We start from the raw sequence: 23,960 nt of genomic DNA, 5'->3' as shown, positions 1-23,960 counted from the left end.
ATAGTGTTAAATGGCCTTAGTGATCCTGGCCATAGGGCCAACTCATCTATTCTTGTTTGCTATGCCAGGCATGACTTTGAAGGGATCCAGTAGATTTTTTTTCAATTAATATGCCACATCTTACACATTTAATAAGTGTATCTGCTAGAATGCTCCCTTTAGGAGACTATACTTATTTTAGCAATGTACCATTGCTCAACTATAGAAGAATCTAGAGACTTGAAATAATCTTTAAGGTTGAGTTTTATTCTGTAGAGGGAATAAACATCTTTTTTTTTGTAGCCTGATTTAAAGAAAAACATTATCTTAATGGGTTCATCTATAAACCTACCATGTAGACTATGGGGAGGATATTGTTTTGGGTCTGAAACCTCATTTTGTTTACTTGCTTTGAGAAAACACGGTGCCAGATGATCCTGCCCTCTCTGCACAGCAAAATTATATACAAGAGAAATTAAAGAAGATGAACCTCATTTAAGGAGTCCTATATGTGATAACTACAGGAGTTCTCTTGCAACCTCTAAAAGTATTTTTAAATTAACCTTGTTTTAACATCAATATATCATATGATTTATAAATATGTAATCTTTTCATGCAATTATTCTATTTTTTCCACTCTGAATTTATGTATAGCCATCCTGTTTTCAAAAGGGACTTGAGGCGGTTTATAAAAGGAATACAATAAAACAATACAAAATAATAGTAATGTAAGGCAATCTGTTATTATACTTATTTAAAAAAAAGAATCTATTTTCTAGCTAAGAACTGACTGGTTGGGCTTTTTGCTTCTCTTAATTTTCTCTATAACAGAAAACCTGGAATACATTAGTGCTCAGAAAGTACCTGATGAACATTTGCCTTGCATTTGCCTTTTGTGACACATCTTGCTATGAGTTGGGGTTATTCTACTCTGCTTTCAGAACTCACACCTGCCCTTGTAGAACATTCTGCCTCTGTAGGTATTCTAGGGGAAAGCCCAATTTTATAGAAGACTAGTATCTATATGTTAGCCACTTAAGAGCCTTTCTATACTTCTGTGCCAAATAGTTAATTAAGGACCTTGGATATAGTAATTTTCTTCACTTTATAGATGTGCTGGTTTGAAAGGTTGCACATACCCTAGAAAATCCATGTTTTAATTATAATCCCATTTTGTAAAGGCAGCCATTTCTTCAAATCCCTACTCAGTACTGCATCTTTGAAACTTTAATTAGATACTCTCCCCAGAGATGTGACTCAATCAAGAATGGTGTTAAGATGGATTAGGTGGAGATGTGTCTCCACCCATTCCAGGTTGGTCTTGATTAGTTCACTGGAATCCTATAAAAAGGAAACATTTCAGAGAAAATGGGAGATTCTGAGAGAGGAGAACAATGTAGCCACGAGAAGCAGAGAGTCCACCAACCAGTGACCTTTGGAGATGAAGAAGGAAAATGCCTCCCGGGGAGCTTCAAGAAACAGACAGCCAGGAGAGAAAGCTAGCAGATGACGTCGTGTTCGCCACATGCCTTTCCAGATGAGACAGAAACCCTGACTGTGTTTACCATGTGCCTTTCCACTTGAGACAGAAACCCTGGACTTTGTCGGCCTTCTTGAACCAAGGTATCTTTTCCTGGATGCCTTAGATTTGACATTTCTATAGACTTGTTTTAATTGGAACATTTTCTTGGCCTTAGAACTGTAAACTAGCAACTTATTAAATTCCCCATTTTAAAAGCTGTTCCATTTCTGGTTTATTGCATTCTGGCAGCCAGCAAACCATAACAATAGATGATGAAATATAGACTGAAAAGGTGAAGTAACACATCAGTGGTCACAAAGCTCATTGGTAGAATCAGAATCTAGACTCTGTACCTCCTTGTCACATCATTGAAGATTTAGGGGGAGATCAACAAGCTTCAGGGTTTAAAGCCACTCAGGTTTACTGTGAGGGAGCAAACAGAGTACCTCTCCTTGTCTGGGTTCAGAGGTCTGGGGGAGGTAAGCCAGGGTGGTGTGGCTCAATACTACCCTGGTTTGGTATGCCACCTGGCACCTAGTCCCTCCTGAAGAGGAGTTGTTCTGTACCTTGTAATCCATTTGCTCTGAGCAGTTAAACACATAGACCATGATGCCCAGTGCTCGGCCCAGGTCCTTGGTGGTCTCCGTCTTGCCTGTGCCTGCAGGTCCTGCAGGAGCCCCACTCATGGTCAGATGCAGAGACTGGGTCAGGGTGATGTAGCACCTGCCAGACATGAGAGGCCATAGGTAATTTTCAAGTGGCCCAATGAATAGCCTTGGCCCTGCTGGGTCCCTTGAGACAGAGCTGAAGTTCCAGGCCATGTGTGGGCTGTGGAATAAGTGAGCTCCCCCAACTCCCATTTGTTCTCCATAACACTCAAGCTTTTTTTTTCTCACAGCTCCCCTCCCCCAAAGTCCCATACTCTTAAGTCTAGTTGTACAGAACAATTTTCACTTGCCCGAATACCTGCTTACCTTCTCTCTCCTCCCCTCATCCCCTACCCAGCCCCCAACCCTTTGAGTCTACATGGAAGACATTTATCTCCAATCTTTGCCTGGCTAATATCCACTAACCAACCACTCAGGGCTCATATCTGACATTACATCATCCAGTATATTTCTGAACCCTTCCACACCAGGTTGAGTAGCAGATGTTGCTTGGTTGAGCTCCTACAGCTTGCTATACTCTTCTTTAGCTTTCCATGAGAGATGGCATATATAACTTCCATATATATCTTCATAATATACATGAACTATGGTTATGTCTTATTCATTATTTCCTCTCCGGAATCTAGCACTAGTCCAAGTACATACAGGCCTGCAATAAATATTTATGAAACAAATGGATGAGTAAATGAATGAAAATATCAAGCACTCAATTGATTTAATTCTCCTGTGGCAATTTTCACTAACAAACTCAGTTTTAAGGTAATTTCTTGTACTTTTTTGAAGGAGTTATGTTTCCATTTAGTCTCAGTCTAACATGTGCTTTTGGGTAACAAACACATCAAAAGGTATTCAACATCACTGATTATCAGGATACCAAATTAATTAAATTCACAATGAGATACCACTACACACCCATTAGAATTACTGTAATAAAAAAGACACTACAATAACAGGTGTTGGTGAGGATGTGGAAAAATTGAAGTCCTCATACACTGCTGGTGGGAATGTAAAATTGTGCAGGCACTTTGGAAAATTGTTTGGCTATTTTTTAAAAAGTTAAGCTTAAGGTGGGCAATGGTGGCACAGTGGCAGAGCTCTTGCTTGCCATGCCGGAGACCTGGGTTCGATTCCTGGTGCCTGCCCATGCAAAAAAAAAAAAAAAAAAAAAAAAGGTTAAGCTTACCACACAATTAAGCTATTTCCTTCCTAAGAATTTACTCAAGAGAAATAAAAACATGTTCACAAAAAGACATATAAGAGTGTCCACAGCAGCATGATTCATGATAGCAAAAACCTGGAAATAACCCAAATACCTATCAACAATGAATGGATAAATAAAATGCAATGGAATACTATTTATCAATAAAAAGGAAAGGAGTACTGATACATGCTATAAAACAGATGACCCTTGAAAACATTATGCTAAACAAAAGAAGCCAGATGTAAAAGAGTATGTATTGCATCATACCATTTATATGAAATGTCCAGAAAAAACAGGCAGCACATCAGTGGTTGCCTAGGACTGGGGGTGGGAGTGAGGATTGACTGCAAATGAAGTGATGGAACTATTCTAAAAGTGGCTTGTGATGATAGTTGAACAACTCTATAAATTTCTAAAAATCATTGAACATTTATAATGGGCGAACTGCAAGACATGTTAATTACGCCCCAATAAAACTGCTTAAAAATTGTGCCATCAGCCTAATTTTTTCATACTTAGCAAGTCAGTCCATAGACTGTCAACTTAAAGTTTGGGAAGCTTAGGGCTGTCTGAGGGGGACCTCTGAAATTAATTCTCTTTGTTTCTGTATCTGATGTCTAGAGTTGACAAGAGATTCTGAGTTAACACCTTTCATGCCAGAGGGTGGCTGGGTCTGCATGGGCTCCATTAAGCTAAGAACCAAAATGGTTTTGAAAACACTTAAAGGAGAAAGCAGTTCACTTTAAGTGCAAAATTCCCATATCTATTACAGCCTTTTGAAAATTGAAACCCAGGAAGGCAGTTTCCCCAGGCAGAGAGGAGAGGCATGTGGGATTAACACTTCATCTTGATTTTTCCCTATGTAACTTACAAGTAGACAAAGACAATCGGGGGACCCAGGTTGCATTTGACCACTAGGCAAGCTGGGCTCACACAGGCAAGGTGTATTAGGGTTAAGGTGAAAAGCTGTGTCCTGCTAACCTTGTTCTATCACCTGATACCTGTGGCAAAGCATCCCTCCTCCCTCAAACACTTGAGCCAGATCCTCTGCGGTTGAACGTGCAGACTGAACTGCACCTGTTTTCCTGGGTTCTGAATTTCCGGCTATAGGTCAGCCCTATGCCTTCCACCCCTCCCACCCTCAGGCTTCTTCTCGAACTAATCTTTTGGACCAGATGAGTTCTGACCTCTTGCAGAATCCCTCTCCATCCTCCCTCCCACCCCCTTTCTGTCCCACCACTGCCTCTTCTGCTGGCCAGAGTTTTTTTTTTTTTTAATAAAATTTACCCTATAAATTTTATAACTTATGATAAGGCTACACCCCTTAAACAGGGTGGCATAAAGATGGATAGACACACTTATGGACCACAATAAATACTTCCGAGGTAAATGTATAGTCTCAGAACTTTATGGTAGAGCACATCACAAACCAATGAGGTAAAGGACCAATTACTCACTAAAATATGTGGGATTCACTCGTAACTTATAAACAAAAATTTCAAATTCTATACTGCACATGATTGTTCCTGTATGTGGTTTTTTTTCCTTGCCCAGGATCCCACACTTTGGAAAATCATCTCCACTCTATCCTTTATATTCTGCTGGGACAGTCAATCATAGCTTCTCCTACCCTCCCAGGGGTGGGCACAAGGCTCAGGCTGGACAAAGTATTTGGTCTCATTGGTTCAGGGATCATCAGCACGTGATCAAATAGGACCAATCAGAGTCCCTTCAAGGGGCCTGTTATATGGTGCTGTGAAAGAAAGGGTTTCTGCTCTCTCTAGATTAGGAGTCAAAATGGCATGGGCAGGGAGACATCTCTCCAGCCATACCGAGAAAACCTATGCAACAAAGAAGCCAACACTCAGAAAAAAGCAAAGCCGTGATATGAGAGCAAGCCCAAGTCCTGATAACTCACTGTTTAGGCCACAGTAGTGGTTACACTGCAGAAAGCTGGACCATATCCTTGGTATGTGATAAAATTAGTCCTCTTTTAAGTTTAAGTTAGTTTGAGATGGGTTTGTGTCACTTGTAACCAAAAATGTTTTGATGAAAACACTTTACTCAATAGCCCTGTAGCAAAAATGTTTCCCAAGAATTAAAAAGGTAAAGGTAAAAAGTTAAATAGAATAAACTAGTTAAATGAAATAAACTAGGATAAAATGTAGGTGAATATTAACCTGAGCTTTAAATGGGCATAAAAACAATAAAGCATAAAAACAATAAAAGAATACTACCTAGAAAAATGGACATTAGTAGTAATAAATAAATCACAGGAAAGGAAATGCAGATAGCCAAAAACAAATTAAAATGCTCAAACTTGTGAATAATTAAGGAAATTCAAATGCAAATGAGATACAATTTTGACTTATAAAATTCATAATATTTTTAAAGATGAAGGTGTTGGGAGACGACACTTGTAAACCAACAGGAAGTGTAGAGACTTTTTTCCAAGAACAATTTGAGAGTATAAATCGTTTAGTTATCCTACTTTTTGGAATCTATCTTGGGGTAATATGAAATATAGTTCAGAATTTATATATAAGCAAGTTCATGGCCATTTAATTTTTAATAATAAAAGCCTGGATATAACTTAAGTATTCTATAATATGACTATTTAAAAAATTACAGGATATTTGTGAAGAGACTATAATTCAGCTAATGAAGTGTTTTAGAAGAATATTTAGATACATACATAATTATAATGTTAAGTTGAAAAACACAACCTATGATATTTTACATATAGCATATCAATTCAATTTCATTTATAAAATCGAAATATAGAAGGAAATAACACTAAATATTAATAATGATTATCTCTGGGTTACTTTTATATTTTTTTACACATTACAAAATTTTCCATGTCTTCTCTAGTAAAAATAGAGAAAATCTTAAAAGAAAATGTGTGAGCTTTGCTAGTTGTGTCGTCCAGAAACTCACCTTCAAAGACTCTTGCATCAATTATATCTCACCTACTTACAGTCGTCTCTGATAAATTAAGAGGTACTTTAAATTGATAAGCAGTTGATTAAAACTGCACTTAGCACAGGGCAGAAAGGGGTGATATGTATGAAGGTGAGGGAAAGGAAGAAATGGGGGAGATCATCCAAATGACTTATGCAAATTGTTTTCTTCAGCCTGAGAAAGCATTTCCATTTAGTTGTCCAACTTAGAGTTGTACCAATCTCTTGCGACAATGTCCAAGCCATTGGATATACTTGTATATTCAAGTCCTATCTAGGGAAATTCCAAAGAAATAGGCATAATCAGTCAGATGTACTGTAATAAGGGTGTGCTTTTAATGAATGTGCAAAGGTTGTACAGATCAATTGTCCATTTGATTTATTTCTCTGGCAGGAGAGAATTAAATGTACTTAGGCTACACACTAACAAACGCTGAATGCTCTTTAAAATGTGATTTTCTGTATTGAGGCCAATTTTTTCTGGACAAAACATTTCTTGAGATTATAATGGAAGGCAATGAGAAAATGGAATTTGCCATATAAATATTGAAGTACATAATATTTCATTAGAGAAGCATCTAATATGCAAAACAAGGTCAAGGTCTATATAGTATTTGCTGTTATTTGCAGCAAACCTTCCTTTCAAGTTCTTATTTTGTCATTCCACAGAGTAGGCTATGAATCCCCATTTTAGAAATTATTCACTGTCTAAACTTTACCCTCTACCTCTATCAGGCATGCAGTATTAGTGTGCTAGACACCTCTACATTCAGAAGAGGTAATTATCTTCAACTCCTGGGCAGGTGTAAAGACCCAGGAAAAAGAAAAGTCTTTTGCTTTTTATCAGTTGGAATGATAATAATGTCTGCTATGCTGGTGGCAAGGAAGGAAATATTCTGACTAGTATAATAAAGAAGGATATAAATCCAGAGTGTCAATATCATCGCATCATATTCACTCAAAGAATATCTCTTGAAATCTATTATGTGCCGGAAATTTATTATGTGCTGGGCCTGGGGGTAGAACAATGAGCAAATCAAAGTCAATGTCCTCATGGAACTTATAGTCAAGAGTGGGAGACAGAGAGGGATCAAATCACTCAAATATGTAATAGTTTCATCATCTGTTCCAAGTGATATAAATTCCCAAACTATTAGCTCATATTCCAAGGCAGGGAGAAACCCCCATTGCAAAATGGAGTAGCACACCAGATATTCCCCCCTGCTTATGGCAGATGTTTTGCTGAGAATCTTCCTAAGGACATAGATAAGTGAGTGGTGTCTTTGTATATGAATGAAGCTTGAGTGGGAAAAATTCTTCCTTTTACCCACACTGAATGAGCTCCTTTACTTGACTAAGTAAAACCTTAAAGTTCCTGAAACCCCCAGAGTTGCTGCTGCCTTTACTGTCCCAGCTGCTGAGAGATCTGCATCTTCCTTTGAGAAGGTATTATCTGCCTTTTATCTTAAGATAGACAAAGGGAGGAGAGTGGGTTCCCCAGCTAAGGTGAAAAGTCAGAGTAGTCCTCTTCCTCTTTGGAAGTCAAGACACAGAGTCCTGGGTAGATCCTTTCTCTGATTTGACCTCTCCTTGATGCTGCATATTCTTATGATCTGGGTCTTCAGTATCCAATCATCATTTCTTCATTCAATAAATATTAATTTCCTCAGTGCTGGTGACATAGCAACAAACAAGATAAAGTCCCTGGTAGCAATGAGTTTACATTCTGAAGGAGAATGCAGACAAAAAGCAAGGAAGATCATTTCAAACATGTAAAATATTAGGGAGGAGATAAACAGGGTGATATCTCAGGTGATATCTGTTCTGTGTGTATCTGAGGCAAGGAAAGTAGTCAGTTAGAAAGAGTAATCAGGAAAGGCCTCTCAAAACTGAGAGCAGAACTAAAGGCAGTTCAGGCAGAGATAACCACACTTGAAAGGTCTAAGTTGGGAATGACCTTAAAGTGATGAAGGAACACAAAGGAGGGTTATGGAGGCAGGAGAGAGGAAGAGTCAGGGAGTTTGGCAGGGTTACAAGGTTTTATGAAGACTTTTTTTTTTTGAGTTAAATTGCAGTAGGGAGCCACTGGATACAGAAATGTGACACCTATAAAATCCCATTCAAAAAAAGAAAAATACAAGAGTTAAAAGAGGAACAGTTTGAGTGGTGTTATGGTTGAGTTCATGTGTCAACCTGGCCAGATGATGGTGGCCAGTTGTCTGGTCAAGCAAGCACTGGCCTAGCTGTTACTGCAAGAACATTTTGTGGCTGGTTTATTATATCATCAGCACATTGATTGCATCCATGGCTGATTACATCTGCAGTCACCAAGGGAAGTGTCTTCCACAATTAGTGATATTTAATCTAATCAGCTGGAGGCTTTAAAAGAGAAGTCAGAGAGGAGAATCTTTCTCTCTGCTTCAGCCAGCCAGCCCTTCCTGGGGGATTCATTGGAGACCTTTATCAGAGCTTGTATAAACAGCTTGTGGCCTGTTTGTGGAATTTGGACTTATGCATACCCATGGTTGCATGAGACACTTTTAGAAAATCTTGTATTTTTATGGATGTCTCTTGTTGGTTCTGTTTCCTTACAGAATTTTGACTAGTACAAGTGGGATTCTTGGAGAAAGAGCTTTCCAAACTGGACAGGACTATGAATCAAAGAAATGAAAGAAGAAAAAAAAAAGAGAGAGAGTTGAACCATGAAGTCTTATTCTATAGATAATTTTTGAATTTTCAACTATTTTGGATATCCCATGTCTCCTTGATTCCATAAGCATTATGATTAAAATCCCACTAATTGCTATTTGGAAAAATAACAGGATTTACCAGATAAAAAGGTGATATCAATTAAGAGAGTTTCCTCCTCATAAAAAATTTCAGTAGTTTATCACTATTTACTGGATACAGAATATATTCTTCACACTCTACAGTCTGACTCTTACCTGTCTCCCCAGCTTTATGGCCTACTACCTATTTCAAAGTCAAAAGACTATACTCCCTCCAGGAACAAATCTTAAGTTTCCCATTTCTGTGTCTTTGTCCACAGTATTCCAACTGCCAGGAATGCTTATCAGTAGTTTTTTAAAACTGGTTTGAAGTTCTTCAGCTGCTTTGAAGCTGTTATATACCCCAGAAAATGCCATGTTCTTTTAATCCATTCCTTTGGGGCAGACCTACTGTGGGTGGGACCTATTGATTAGGTTGTTTCAATTGAGACATGACCCACTCAATTCAAGATGGATCTTAATCCTTTACTGGAGTCCTTTATGAAGATAAAAGGCAGAAAAACCCATAGAGAGAGCTGAGAGTGAAACATTGAGAGACCTTAGAGAAAAATGCCTAGAGATGCTAAGAGAGGACCCACAGAAGCTTAGAGAGGAGGCCATTAGAACTGAGAGGTGAAGGCAATAGTATCCAGGAGTGAAGGACCATCAGACACTGACCATATGCCTTCCCATGTGACAGAAGAACCCTGGATGCCAGCAGCCTTTACCAAGAGGAAAGTGGCTTCCTCTTGATGCATTAATTTGGACATTTTCATGGCTTTAGAACTGTAAATTTGTAAACTAATGAAACCCTATTGTAAAAGGCAGCCCATTTCTGGTATATTGCATTCTGAAGTTCTAGCAAACCAAAACAGGGTCCCTAAGCCACTTTAACAATGAATAAATTATATAGATCCTTTCAATAGAAAAAAATGTGTACAGATTTCTGTAAAATTTCATGAACATTCTGACAGCCATCATAAAGCCTACTAAATCCTACTGTAATCCTATATATTTTTTGAGGCCCAGGTCAGATACCACTTCTTCCCTGAAGCTTTCCCAAGTCTTCTTCCTCCCACTGTAAATAGAACCTGCTGTACTCAAGAAAGCTTACTGCTGAAACTTGCTTGGAAATTTATAGTATATAGCTCTATATCCCATTTTATACTGTGGCCTTGGTGCCTTTTTCCATTCTAGTGTTAATTAACTTCATATCTATTTAGGTCTCATTTCCGCTCACTATAATTGGAGTTCAAGGGAAGAAAATGTTTAGTCATCTTTATATTCCCAGTGACTACCTCAAAGACTGGAGTGAACGTATTCATTCATGAATGAATGATGGAGAACATGTCTCCCTAAAAAGTATAAACTTCTTAAGGGTAGGGACTACCTTGTTTATATCTTTGTATTCGCAGAGTGTGAGGTATGAATAACTGTGCAATGGAATGATCTTTTGATCAATAGGGATCATTTACTGCACACTTATAAGGTACTAAATTCTTCACATTATTATTATTTTTTTGCATAAGTCTAGCAAATATATATTTTTTAAACTTTGAAAATTGTATAATACAACATATATACAAAGCAAAGAAAGAAAAAAGCAAAATTTTCAAAGCACTCTTCAACAAGTAGTTACAGAACAGATCCCAGAGTTTATAGCCCATGACTACCATTCCATCATCTCAGATTTTTCCTTTTGGCTACTCCAGAACATTGGAGGCTAAAAGGGATATATATATATACTTTTTCATCAACATCAACTTTTTTTTTCTGAAAAACAACATATATACAAAAAAGCAATAAATTTCAAAGCACATCACAACAATTAGTTGTAGAACAGATTTCAGAGTTTGGTATGGGTTACAATTACACAATTTTAGATTTTTATTCCTTGCTGCTCTAAGATAGTAGAGACTAAAAAATTTTAATACAGTGGTTCAGCATTCATACTCATTTGTGAAACCCCATCTTCTCTGTATAACTCCACCATTACCTTTGATCTTTCTCCCACTCTTTAGTGGTAGTTGGACTATGGCCATTCTAACTTTTTCATGTTGGAAGGGGCTGTCAATAATATGGCATGGGGGGTGGAACTAGTTGATGTTCTGGAGAGGATGGTCCCCTGCATCAGATCTGGTTCAGGTTGTAGGTTTCTGGAAAGTTACCCTAGTGCATGGAACCTTTGTAGAATCTTATATTTTGCCCTCAGTGTTCTTTAGGATTGGCTGCTTGGGGTTTGGCAAGTTATGACAGGTAGCAATATCTAACTGAAGCTTGCATGAGAGTGGCCTCTGGAGTAGCCTATCAACTCTATTTGAACTCTCTCAGTCACTGATACTTTATTTGTTACACTCCTTTCCCCCCTTTTGATCAGGATAGCATCATTGATCCCATGGTGCCAGGGCTAGACTCATCCCTGGGAGTCATCTCCCATGCCAGGGAGACTTTCACCCCTTGATGTCATGCCCCACATAAGGGGGAGGTCATTCACATTATTTTTAATACTTATAAAAATCATGCAATGAATGAATTACTACCTCCATTTCACAGATGAGGAAACCAAGATTCAGAAAGGTCAGTATTTTCATGGTAAAATACTTGGTATATGTTAGAGCTGGAGTTAGAACCTAGGTGTGCATGCCTACATAGCCCACACTCTTACCTACCATACGATGCCACCAAGGTATTCTGTAAGAAACCGTAGCTCACTAATTTGCTATGGGGTTTGTTCCTCACTTTGAGCCCTTTCTTAGGAAGCTGCAGAAGAGTTCTGCCCTATGTCCCTTCAATTTCATTTATATCTGCTGTTTCAGACTCTCTGCCTGCAGTTCTGTGGACAAAAAGCAAGTAATAGTGACCTTTACCATGGATGGCTATTGGGTGGCCTTAATCAGACAGCAGGAGGGCTCTCTGTCACTGGCTGACACCTGTGCTCACCTATCAGTCAAAGGTGTAATCACTAGGCGAGGAGTATTTCCCAAGTATTCATAGGAATATAGGAATTGGGCATCACAGATATTGGCAAAGCAGTGTTTGGATTCATCATCCCATCGATGGCGCAGCTGGGACAGCCAGAGGAAAGCCTGGGCATTGTCTACCTAGGAGAAAGTGGCAGAGAAGATGGGTAAATTACAGTGTTAAACAGGAAAGCAGGTGGAACTGTGGCCACAGGCACACAGGGCTTCAGTTGCTTGGTGTCTTCTGCCAGTCAAGAGTGCAGCCCACTGTGACCACCACAGCAGAGAAAGCATGAGCTGCTCTGATTGTACTGCTTTGCTGGAGACTTAAACAGGTGGGGGCAGCCACCATGATCCTCCCCCAGCTCTCTCACTGATATCAGGCAGACCCTGGGGGCCCTCATGTTTTGACAGTATATGAGCTTCTCCTTAACCCCAACATTCATGGTGCACAAAGAGGGACACCCCGGATGTTTGCAACCTACCTTCTGAGCAATCATCTTGGCCACCACATCCCGGGCATGTACATCGATGGTGCATATGGTCATGATCTTTTGCCGGTCTCCCTTGGAGAGCTGGCCGATCAACATGGTGATGAGGGTTTTGAGCTGGGCCACTTGCTTCTTGTAGTATTCCTTCATGGCATTCTCATAACCTTCCTCTAGCCTGGCAAAGGCAATACCCACCTCTGTCGTCCACCAGATCTGAGTGCAGGTCAGGGCCACCTGTGGCAACAAGAGTTGCTAATTCAAGCTGGTAGCAAGACTGTCTCCAACCAGCCCATTCATCACATAGCAAGGGCCCAGGATGCAATCATATGTATGATACAAGCCCTTTCCCTTCTTCTTCCATTGGCCTCTCTTAAGTGGACCACATGTCTCTGAATCCTTGCAGGTATGAGGTAGTTATAATACAAGTGGGGAAAGCAGTGTGTGCTCTTGAAAAATATATAATTTGGTTATGAACACCAGAGACTTATCCTTGTCAAAGCCAGTGGCTTCTAAAAATTTCTACATTGATCATTGGTTTCTTTACTTCCCAGAGGCAGCATCTTTCCTGTGCTTGCAAGAATAGCAATATGTTAACTGAGTATCTCAACGAGACTTAGTATTTGTTCTGTCCCTCTGGAACCTTATATGTTCCTCCTACTCCAGTTTCCTGAGCCACAGCTCATCATCTGAAACACATTTTTGCTTGTCGACATACTTAACTATGGTTTTATTTTCTTAAACCCTATAACTTTAAAGTGACTATTCTTGAAGGTCAAGGTAAATAAGCACCAAAATTCAATGTGGTCAATATGATTTGAGCTTTTCAGAGATTAAAAATAAATGGAGGGCGGGCCACGGTGGCTCAGCAGGTAAGAATGCTTGCCTGCCAAGCCCGAGGACCCGGGTTCGATTCCCGGTGCCTGCCCATGTTAAAAAAAAAAAAAAGATAGAAAAATAAATGGAAAAAGCTATTCAAATAAATATTCTTCTGTTTATTGAAACTTAACATGGCAAATGCATAATTTTGATAATTCATGGTGGAGAATGTAGATAGATTGTTCATCTGGTGTATCATTTGTTTGAGATTACCACTCTGTAGGCAACAATTTTCTTGTTCTCAGTTTCTGATCCAGGTAACGAGGAATCTTGTTGGAATTAATCCTTTTGTAAAATAGAGAATCCTGTTATCATAAAAATGTATCATTTTCTAAGTATCTGTTTTTTATCTTTGAATTTATACATATTGAGCTTTATTAAAGAAGTTCCCCTTGCGTGGGTGGTCCTGTTGGAATGACTTAATAGGGGGTGCAGACTCTACTGTTACAACTGTACCTTTTTTTTCCCTCTGTAGTACTGACCACTTCTCTTCTATTTTTTACAGCCAGGTTTCTTGAGAAAGTTATCTAAACTTGCTGTCAACATTTTCCCACCTTATTCTCACTTCGCAATTCCTTGCAAATCAGTCTCTTTACTACCACTGTAATGAAATTGCTCTCACCAAGGTGAATATTCTTCAGTCTCTTTATTTTGCCTGACCTTTTAGAAGTGCTTGGCATTTTTGACTTCTCACCTTCTATCAACAATTTCCTTTTGGATTTTCCTGATTACCATTTCCTGGGTTTCCTTCTACCTAAAAAGATACTGTTTTTCTCACTGGGCTTTACTAGTCCCTTCTACCTACTCAGCTTTTGAGTGATGCTCAAGAGTTTGTTTACATCCTTATTTCGCTCTGCATACTTTCCAAGGGCAATTTTACCTACTCCTATGGATTTAATAACCACCAAGTGTCCACAACCCCCCTAATGTGCTAATTTTGATACTATGTAATTGAGGACTCTGTAGAGGATTGAGATATACCTTGGAATCAAGTTAGACTTTCCAGTGTTATAAGAACTGGCTTCTGTTTTCCTCCCTAGAATCCACTTGCTGTTCCTTCCTGTTCACTCCTCCACTACACTTGTTTCATGTCGCTCTTGCCTCTGGCCTTTACCCATACTTCTCTATGCCCGGGTGCTGTTTTTCTCCATCTCTGACTTCTAACTCTTATTTCAAATCTCAGCTTAAGTATCACAGCTTTAGGGACGTGGTCCCCAGACCCCACTAACTAGCTATAGGAGTACCTTGAGCTTCCCTATTATTATATGAATTGCATTTGCAAGCAAATGACTTCCACAGTAGCCCTAAACTCAAGGAGGGAAGAATTACATTGTCTGGTCCCCTGCTGGTACCTTCAGCACTTAGCACAACGTTTGGCACTTTCAAAGTAGGCTGGTTAAATGAGTATTTTTAAAATTGAATTGTTAGCATTTTCTCCCTACTGTAGCCAATCAAGAAAATAATGGACAACCCTTGATTCTCCAAAGATCATGGTGATTCAATTAGATCGTGGTGGACAATTCCCCTCTTCCCTCTTGCAGACTGCTCAAAGCTTCTCATGCAGAGGAAAGCATCTCCTAACTTTGAACCACTTTGCAAGTCTAATGTTTAGCAGCCTCTGAAGGCTAATGGAGGCCATAAGGAAGACAGCCTAGCAGAGGATAGGGGCCCACAAAGGTCCTATTTAGGACATTACCTGAGCTGGGTAGTCAAAGAGCCACTGCTCCCTAGGTTTTTCTTCATAGGCAGTTACACCTTCTGTCATTTCATGCCTCACAGTGGCCTTCATATGAGCAAGCACATTGTTCAACCATGTTTCTACCTGTAAGAAGAACTTTTGGTTAGACACTGGGCACCTAAGAAACTTGATTATACTACACCTTTTCTTCCATTCTGCCTGACAGAGTGAAGCAAATGGAGCCTGGGCATGGTATGCAACCCTACTTGACTATCAGAAGGCACAGGGTGACTATATAAGCAAGGATGGTGGTAAACGAGAACTGAATTTAATCTACACCAGACTGGTATACCCATTTGTAATATTCTGGTCGGGAGAAGGCTGTCACCAAGAGTTCACACGAGGAAATCTAAATCTGGGATGAGCTAGGTGTGCATAAGCCAGTGGAATCTCATGACCTTCTTGTCCACACTGAGCATTGGGAAGTAAGACAGGGTTACATTTTCTAACTAAATACTCTACAGTTCTACAAAAAGAAAATTCTGAATCAAACTTCAGGATCTCCCTCATACAGGTAAGAACTTCTAATTCTTTTCTCATACTAGAATTGTTTTTTAAGACATATGTGAATTCATGTGGAATCTTGTAAAAGAGCTTTTCTCCAGGTTTTACTTTAGATCTGACTAGAATCCCTAGGTACAATGCTTTGTTGGATCATTTAGGATAATGAACAAGGAAGGGCTTGCACTTTAGTGGTGATGCTGTGGGATGGGAAAGAGGTTTTGGGTGAGAATATTCTTATGATCTATTCCTTGAATTGGACACAGGAGGTCTGGAAGCATTAGTGCTTGGTGAAGGGCGGTAATTGGCCTTCCAAGGGAAAGGGCTATGAGAGGGCATGGCTCTGAGATGTGTCTATTCAGAGAAGTGACATCGCAGGGAAGCAGCCGATTTCAAAGGGTATATTCTTCCTAGGAAGATGTCAGTATTTCAGATTTCCCTGTGGTGTGCTTCAGGGGTTGTCATGTTAAAGACTCCTGGTGCTGCTAATCATTTTCAAATCCTTTACTTGTTGACTCAGGCAGTTGTTTACATGCATTTTATTCTTCTCTGAATACATCTTTGAGTAAGGAAGAGATATAAATGTTGACATATGTCTTTCCCAAAGAGAGAAAAGAACACAAAACAATATATTGTATTAGAGATTGCTGTGAAATTGGCTCAAGGGAAGGGACTGGCAGTCCCAGGGCAGGGGCAGCAGTTCTAGCCCTAGGTTACAAAGGCAATCCCCAAGGTTGAACCTGACCATAGCTGTACACATATGAGTAAGGAGGGAAAAGAACCTCATTGTTACCTGCCCACTGCAGTTGCAAGGCTCACTGAAGGCCACGTACTCCTCTTCTTTGCTGTACATGCCAAGACTTATCTTGGTTGGGTTCTCACTGGCATCTAACTGGAACTGCATCTTGGCCATGTTGTCAAAGAGTTTAGACAGGTGGCGTTGAACCTATGAAGGAAGCCATGCCAAAGGATTCTGGGAAAATGTCTAAGAAGTTACTTATTTGTATTGTTTAGGTTACTACATCATGTGACAATCAATGTAAAAGATATAGTGATGGATATGAAATACTTAGAAGGAAGTTTGTGGGAACAATGGTGATGTGAGGACAAGAAACCATTAAATCTGAAAGAAGTGGCCAAAAGAATATAGGAGCAGTGGGAATCAGGCACTAGATGCCCCCTGAAAGATATGTTTAAGTCCTAACCCCTGGTCCTGTGGGTATGAACCCATTTGTAAACAGGACTTTGAAGATGTTATTAGTTAAGGTGTGGCCAAACTGAGTGAGGGTGGGCCTTGATCCAGTATGGCTGAAGTCTTTATAAGCAAAGGAAATTTGGATACAGACAGTTAGGAGAAACCAGAGAAAGAGAGATCACTATGTGATGGAAACAGAGATGAAGCTACAAGCCAGGGAACACCAAGAATTGCTGGCAAGCCATCACCATAATGGTATAGACTCTGGGAGAAAGCATAGCCTGGAAATCCCTTGGTGTGGACTTCTAGCCTACCAAGTGTAAGACAAAAATTTCCTGTTGTATAAGCCAACCAGATTTGGTATGTGTTACAGCAATCCTGGCAAAGCAAGACAAGCCACAAACCAACGAAGCAACAAATGTTTAATTAATTTCTACTTGATCTAATAGGGATGGGACAAGATTGGAGGAAAATATGATAGTTAACTTATAAACCCTTCTACTAAAATAATAGTACTATGTGACAGGAGATAAACAGAGGTGAATCTGGCAAAAGGCCTGTGGAAGAGTCACCGTCATTAGAGCCTCTTCAGTGCACTGGGCCATCGCTAAGAGGGTCCAAAGCAAGGGCAAGCATGTGCCCACCAAGCAGAATGCCTGGGCATGCCTGGGCTCAGAGTCTGAAGAGGCCCCTGGGCAGCAGAGCTAGGAGGGATGCTAGCCACACTGTGTTCCTGAGATGAAGGCTAGGACAGATTAAAGAAGAAACAGTAAAAGAAAGCTTCCCTCTGGAACCACCTTTTGAACAAATCCAAGGGCTGCTGGTACCCAGAGCTGAAATGATAAATTTAGTACAACCAGTTCTCCAGTTTATGAGATGAGAGGACAAATCTAAGAGTATTTCAGTGAACTATAAGCGTACTGAGGAGACCCCACCACACTGTCTTGGGGCAAATATTTCAATGGGATGCACTTCACTTTACTCAAGAATAAACAGCAGATCAGAACAACCAACCATCAAGGAATCTATGACAAAAATTATCAGTTTAAAAGGAGAAAACAAGACTCAAGAGGTAGAGTAAGAGCATGTATATTGTAAAAGCTTTAATAAAGGAAACATGAAGAATATTGACAAATATCAATATTTCAACCTACAGAGAAAAATGAAATCAAATTAGTTTTTAAATAGTAAATTAATTAAATCGATCTTTAATACTCCTATTTAGCCAACAAACCAAAAAACATAATTTCAACAGGTTAGAATGTTTATATCAAGATAGAAAGTTTATGTATGGATGCCATTTCTTGGCTCTGTTAATGAAGTGCTCTCATTCATGCATGGTAGTTATTAGATAATAACTAATAAGACTACAAAGAAATTTATCCTTTTACCCAGAAATCTTACAGAAATTTACTTGTAAGACAGATAGCCAACAATATGAAGCCCAAGGTTCTTCACTGCATCATAATTATATAATTATAATTGAAAAAATTTTTAACATCCAAACTGTGGACATTATGAAGTACTATGCAAATATAACAAGAATGAGGGAAGTATCTTTGAATCATTGATGTAGAGTGATTTCCAGGATATATTGCTAACTAAAAAAAGCAAGGTGCAAAGGAGTAGAGATAGAATCCTACTGTTTGCATAGGACAGGAGAAATAAGAAAACATATATATGTTTGCTTATTTTCTTCAAAGAGAAACATAAGAAAGATAACCAGAAATTAATGAAATTAGGGTGGGAGGGAGGTAGTGATCAGGTGGAAGGAACTGGGAAAGGATGGCACTTCTCTGAGTATACATATCTTTTTCTTGTATAGTTTAATGTTGAAAAATCATACAAATGTTGTACATATTCAAAAAGTCAAAGAGAAAGAAATGAACCCAAGGTATTTCAAATGAATAACAAAATCACACTGAAGGGGGAGAAAAAACTAATCCAAGAAACTTCTGAATACAACATTTTGATGAAATATCCAGTCTAAAAAGACAAAACAAAACAGCTAAGACCTGCAGACAAACCTTTATCTCTTCTTAGGGTAAGAAGAGAGGAAAGCTAAGAAAACATATAGAAGAGACAACATTCTTCCCTCCTCTTAGTAATTTTGAGACTGAAACTCCTCAGTGTAAACCAGTGGTTCTCAAAGAGTGATCCCCAGACTAGCTATAGCATTATTTAGGAAATCCTTAGAAAGGCAAACTCTTCAGCCCCACTCTAGATCTACCAAATCAGAAGCTCTGGAGATAGGACCTAGAGATTTGCATTTTAACCAACCCTCCAGGTAATTGTAATTCATGCTCAAGTTTGAGAACCATTGTCTATAGCTCCAAATACAAAAGTGCTTCAGTTAGGTACTTGATATTGATGCACAAAACCTATAACACAGCAAGCTGGTCTATTTTACAGGTGAGGAGACTTTGTCTGAAAGAAATGATATATCCAAGACTATATGGCTAGTAAGTGGTCGATCAAGGGCTAGAATACAACATTTGGGACTCTACATACATGCTTTTTTCACTAAAATCACCTCAATATCCAATGATCTGAAGGAGATCTTATCTCCCTGAGAGCATTTCACCTATCCCTTTTGACCACCAACTACGGGATCCCTCTTCATATCAGTCAAAGGCTATTCTCTGTAATAGTCCCTTACATCGTTGCCCTCCTCAGCCCTCTCCCAGTTACACCCACTGGAGGGCTAGAGGGCATCCTGAGCAGCAGGAATGGTGGGGATGAAGAGGAGTCTGAGGTTGGGGATGAAAGGCACACACCGAGAGAGAGAGAGAGAGAGAGAGAGAGAGAGAGAGAGAGAGAGAGAGAGAGAGAGAGAGAGATAAAGGGGAATCTGAAACTCTCTTCTGCTGGGAGCTCCTCAATCCTTCTGAGCCTTTCTCCAAGCACTCCCCCAGCTTACCTGCAGTGGAGCTGTGCCGTTGGAAAGGATGTCTAACAGATCTGAAGAGGAGAGAAAGTAAAATCTAGGGAAGGCCAGTCTCTTTGTATCTAGGTATTCTGCCAGGGCCTTCTCACATAGGCACAATCTGAAGGTACAGAAAACAGAATTTCCTACTTTAAGTACACAGAATACAGAATTTTATAATTAAGCATGTCTAAACCCATGGGCATGTATACATAGGACATTTGTATATGTATATACATATACAAATGCAAATATATGCAATATGTGAAATATGTACAGAAAAAAGTACATGAAACATGGATATTTGCAAATATAACCATTGATATATTTACATCAGCATAAAACACCTCAAATAATTTTCCATAAACCCCAAACCACAGGCAAACAAAGAAACATAGAAACGCACACTCACTCATTCATTCCCTCACTCAGGCAGTTAAATAAAGTAAGGATTTCAGAGACAGAGGAGAAAAAGAAAACGTTGTCCACTTGGTTAAAAGGGAGCAACAACAGACCATCACCTGCTCTGGATATCTTCCAGTTTTTCGTAAAGACCTGATTTGTTGGTGGCTTCCACTACATTTGGAGTTTTCTGAGCATCATAAGCTAGTTCTTTAAAATCATTGTCAATGCCTTCAAATCTTTTAGAATCCTACAGATAAAAATGTGGAAAAAAAATTAAATACCACTCCCCTCAGTTTAACTGAAAACTCAGTTTTCAGTTAAAAGCTCTCTTGATATAGCCAGTGACAAATCTGTCAGAAGCAGAAATCAGTTTCTGGGTTTCTCAAAGAAGAAAAGACCATTGGCTTGAAACATTAGTTCTCAAACTCTTTGATTACAGAACTTTGGGTACTTTGAAAATTATTGAAGAGTCTAAAGAGCTTTTGTTTCTGTAGATAATATCTATCAGTATTTTCTGTATTGGAAGTTAAAACAGAGAAATTTAAAAATATTTATCTATTAATTCATTTAACAGCTAACAATAATAAATCTATAGTGTTAACAGAAAAAGCTTTTTTATGTTTTTGCTTTATGACTTGCTTTTATTTTTTTAACTTAACAATATACCATGAACAACTTTCCAAGTCACTAAATGTAAGTCTGAATGTCCACAGACTACATGCTATTCCATTCTATTTAACTTTTTTTTTAGAGATTAAGAATAATTTTATTTATGTGTTACTTTAATATTTCTGTAATGAACATCAAGAACATTTTTTTTTTTAACATGGGCAGGCACCGGGAATCGAAGCTGGGTCCTCTGGCATGGCAGGCGAGCATTCTTGCCTGCTGAACCACCGTGGCCCACCCAAGAACATTTTTAATAACAATCCTGCTTGGTAATTATTTAGGTATTTTAACATTTGGAAAAATAGACAAAGCTAAAGATCATTAAATCCAAATAATTCTATTGTTAGGTAGGTGTGCCTGCTTGAAACTGTTGTGTTCCCCAGAAAAGCCCATGTTCTTTAATCCTCATTCAGTATTATAGGGTGGCAACCCTTTTGATTAGATCATCTCCACAGAGATGTGACATGCCCAGTTGTGTGTGTGACCATTTGGCTAGATTATTTCCATGGATATGTGACATACCCAATTATGAATGTGACCTTTAATTAAATGGAGATGTGACTCCACCCATTTAAGGTGGGTCTTGATTAATTTACTAGAGTTCTTTAAAAGTGGAAACATTTTGGAGAAACCTCAGATTCAGACGCTTGGAGAACAGCTGCTTTAGAACTGACAGAGACATAGATGTTTGGGGATGGTTAGAGTGCCGGAAAGAGAGAGCAGATGCCTAGACATGGGTAGAGTCCAGCAGACATTAGCATGTGCCTTCCTTTGAGATACTAATCAAGCCAGAACCCAGAGTTGTGTCCTAGAGGAGCTAAGTGAAGGCCCACAGATACTTAGAGAGGAAACCACTGGCATTAGAAGCTGGAAGCAATGGAACCTGAAACAAGGACCAGCTGATGCCTTCCCATGTGACAGACATTGGCTTTTCTTGAGTAAAGGTATCTTTTCCTAGATGACTTAGTTTGGACATTTTTCTAGCCATAGAACTATAAATGTGCAACTTAATACATTCACTCCTGAAAAGCTGCTCCATTTCTGGTATATTGTATTTTGGCAACATTAATAAACTAATAAGTAGGTTAACAGCTGATTAGAGGGTTATACATAAAACACAGTAATTATTTGGAGGGAAGGTAAACATAAGGTGACAAACTAACTGTTTTAATCAATACTTGGATGAACTGAATCAAAGGCATGTACAGTAAATCTCCAGTCATGTTTTCTGCTCACAATTTTCTCATATACCCAATTATCTATTTTACCTGGATTTCATGCTCGCCTCCCAATTATCTATTTTACCTGGATTTCAAACTCAACTTTGGGGAATGTGAAAAAAAAAAGTGAAAAGAGCAAAACAGACACCATACTTTCTCATGGGTTTGAATCATTTCTATCCTTAACAAAAACCATGTAATAAGAACTCAGATTTCCTAGAGTAAAATATCTGGGTCTGATATCAGTTTCATCATATAAGAGAAAACCAGAAAAATCAAGGAAAGAGAAAAATGTCTTAATTTAAGTAGGAAGGTATTTTATTTCTCTGACTACCCTATAAAACTAAGATTCATATGATGCTTTAGAATTTGTGTTCTTTTACATTTTCTAATGTATTCTCAAACATGCTTCTGGGGTAAAGATTGCCTTCCTTTAATGGTTAAAAAAATGAGACCCAAAGCAGGTATTTGTCAAGTTTACAGAGCTAATACAATGGGAGCATGGAATGCCTACTCTATATAGACCAAGCTGCTGTCCTTCTGTGTAATAGGTATTAACCATGTGGAAAAAGACACAGCAACCAGCCATCCCTTGAAAGGAAAAATTTCTTTTGTACTTTGTACCTTATGGGAAGGGCATAATACATTTTAAGAAATCACTGCTAACTGGCCTAGGCAAATCTTCAATGGACACTTTCCTGACTCAAGACAAACCACATATCTGACAGATGAGAATATATGCCATTTTTGCAGACCTTCAGAGACTAAGGTTCATATTATGTCTGATAATTCAGCAAAAAATCCAATAACTCATGTGTCCAGGAAGTTTCTTCTTATATATAACCCAAATCCTTTAAGCTGCCCTTCATATATTCTGTTGGCCTCTTTTCTGTAGAGGTGATAAATAGCTGGTTATTTTCTGGTGCAAAACTCTTCAAGTACTTCAAGAACATCATTAAATCTCTATCTTGACCTTCTCTTCAGTGTGAAAAATACATGCAGGTAATCAGCTATAAGCGCCAAAACTTTGCTCCAGTGTTCTTTCCCCAATCACAGGGGACAAACATCCGTTGGCTCGGTCAGGGTCCGGGAAGCAGAAAGGAATATTAGAGACATGCAGCCATTTAGGGATAGATTTACTTTAAGAGTTTCCACTACTTTGTGTCTGTGACTGCTGGCCATCTGTTTGTTCTCTCTTTTCTGCTGTAAGAGATACCTTTTGTCTGCTGGGTGAGTTGCTACTGCCCTTCACAGGCTTGTCTACTTCTACAGTGTCAGGTTACTTTCTCCGATCTGGCCAGCCTAGCCCCGGATGTGTGGCACTCCATGTTCTGTGGAAATTTCATATAGGTGGTGGAAATCAGATGGGAGTAAAAGGCTAAACCATTGCATCAGGAGTTGTCATTGGCTCCTAGTTGCCCTGGTTGCCTGGCGCTGGGAATCTATGATATCTTGGGGTCAGAAGCCCCTTCTGCATCCTGCAGCCTCCTCTGTGCGCGCCGCTTGCCCTGGCCAGGTTCGGCATTCTCTCCTCTGGCTCCAGGCATGGGCAGCTCCAACTTCAACTCTTGCTTTGTCCTCCAGGCACTGGGCAACCCGCGACTGGCCACGTCCCCCGGGGTCCCTGCCCCAACCTTCGCAACAGCCAGGAGCGCGCCTGCCCCTGCTCCCTGCGTGTGTGCATACCTGCCAATAACATATTTAATCTAACATAACTATTTTCCCAAAGTGATTTAATGAGAAAGGTGGCATTAGTTCACTTTTTTTTTTTCAAATCTCCTTAATGTTTGACATTAGAAGGCCAGATTCTCCTATCTGCTTCTGCATTCAATCTGTTGTAATATCAATGTCATAGCTTCTGGAAAATTCCACAGTATG

The 23,960-nt window shown here is 39.2% G+C and overlaps 1 protein-coding gene across 9 annotated transcripts in view; it reads right to left on the bottom strand.

Moving 5' to 3' along the window:
• DNAH9 (dynein axonemal heavy chain 9) overlaps positions 1-23,960 on the bottom strand; it is a 372,566-nt gene that overhangs the window by 245,831 nt on the left and 102,775 nt on the right. For 8 of the 9 annotated variants that reach the window (XM_077166001.1, XM_077166002.1, XM_077166003.1 and 5 more), the window contains 7 exons: positions 20,310-20,440; positions 19,783-19,909; positions 16,461-16,613; positions 15,125-15,250; positions 12,547-12,786; positions 12,042-12,202; positions 2,068-2,224 (listed from right to left, as the gene is read on the bottom strand). In XM_077166001.1, the coding sequence (XP_077022116.1) occupies positions 2,068-2,224; positions 12,042-12,202; positions 12,547-12,786; positions 15,125-15,250; positions 16,461-16,613; positions 19,783-19,909; positions 20,310-20,440 (1,095 nt within the window). Of the gene's footprint in view, positions 1-2,067; positions 2,225-12,041; positions 12,203-12,546; positions 12,787-15,124; positions 15,251-16,460; positions 16,614-19,782; positions 19,910-20,309; positions 20,441-23,960 lie in introns of those variants that run through there. The other variant, XM_077166009.1, reaches the window with a different exon arrangement.

This window comes from Tamandua tetradactyla, chromosome 6 (assembly GCF_023851605.1).
Source record: "Tamandua tetradactyla isolate mTamTet1 chromosome 6, mTamTet1.pri, whole genome shotgun sequence".
Taxonomy (NCBI): Eukaryota; Metazoa; Chordata; class Mammalia; order Pilosa; family Myrmecophagidae; genus Tamandua; species Tamandua tetradactyla.
Note: the sequence above shows the minus strand (reverse complement) of the source record. Positions and strands in the feature narration are given on the sequence as shown.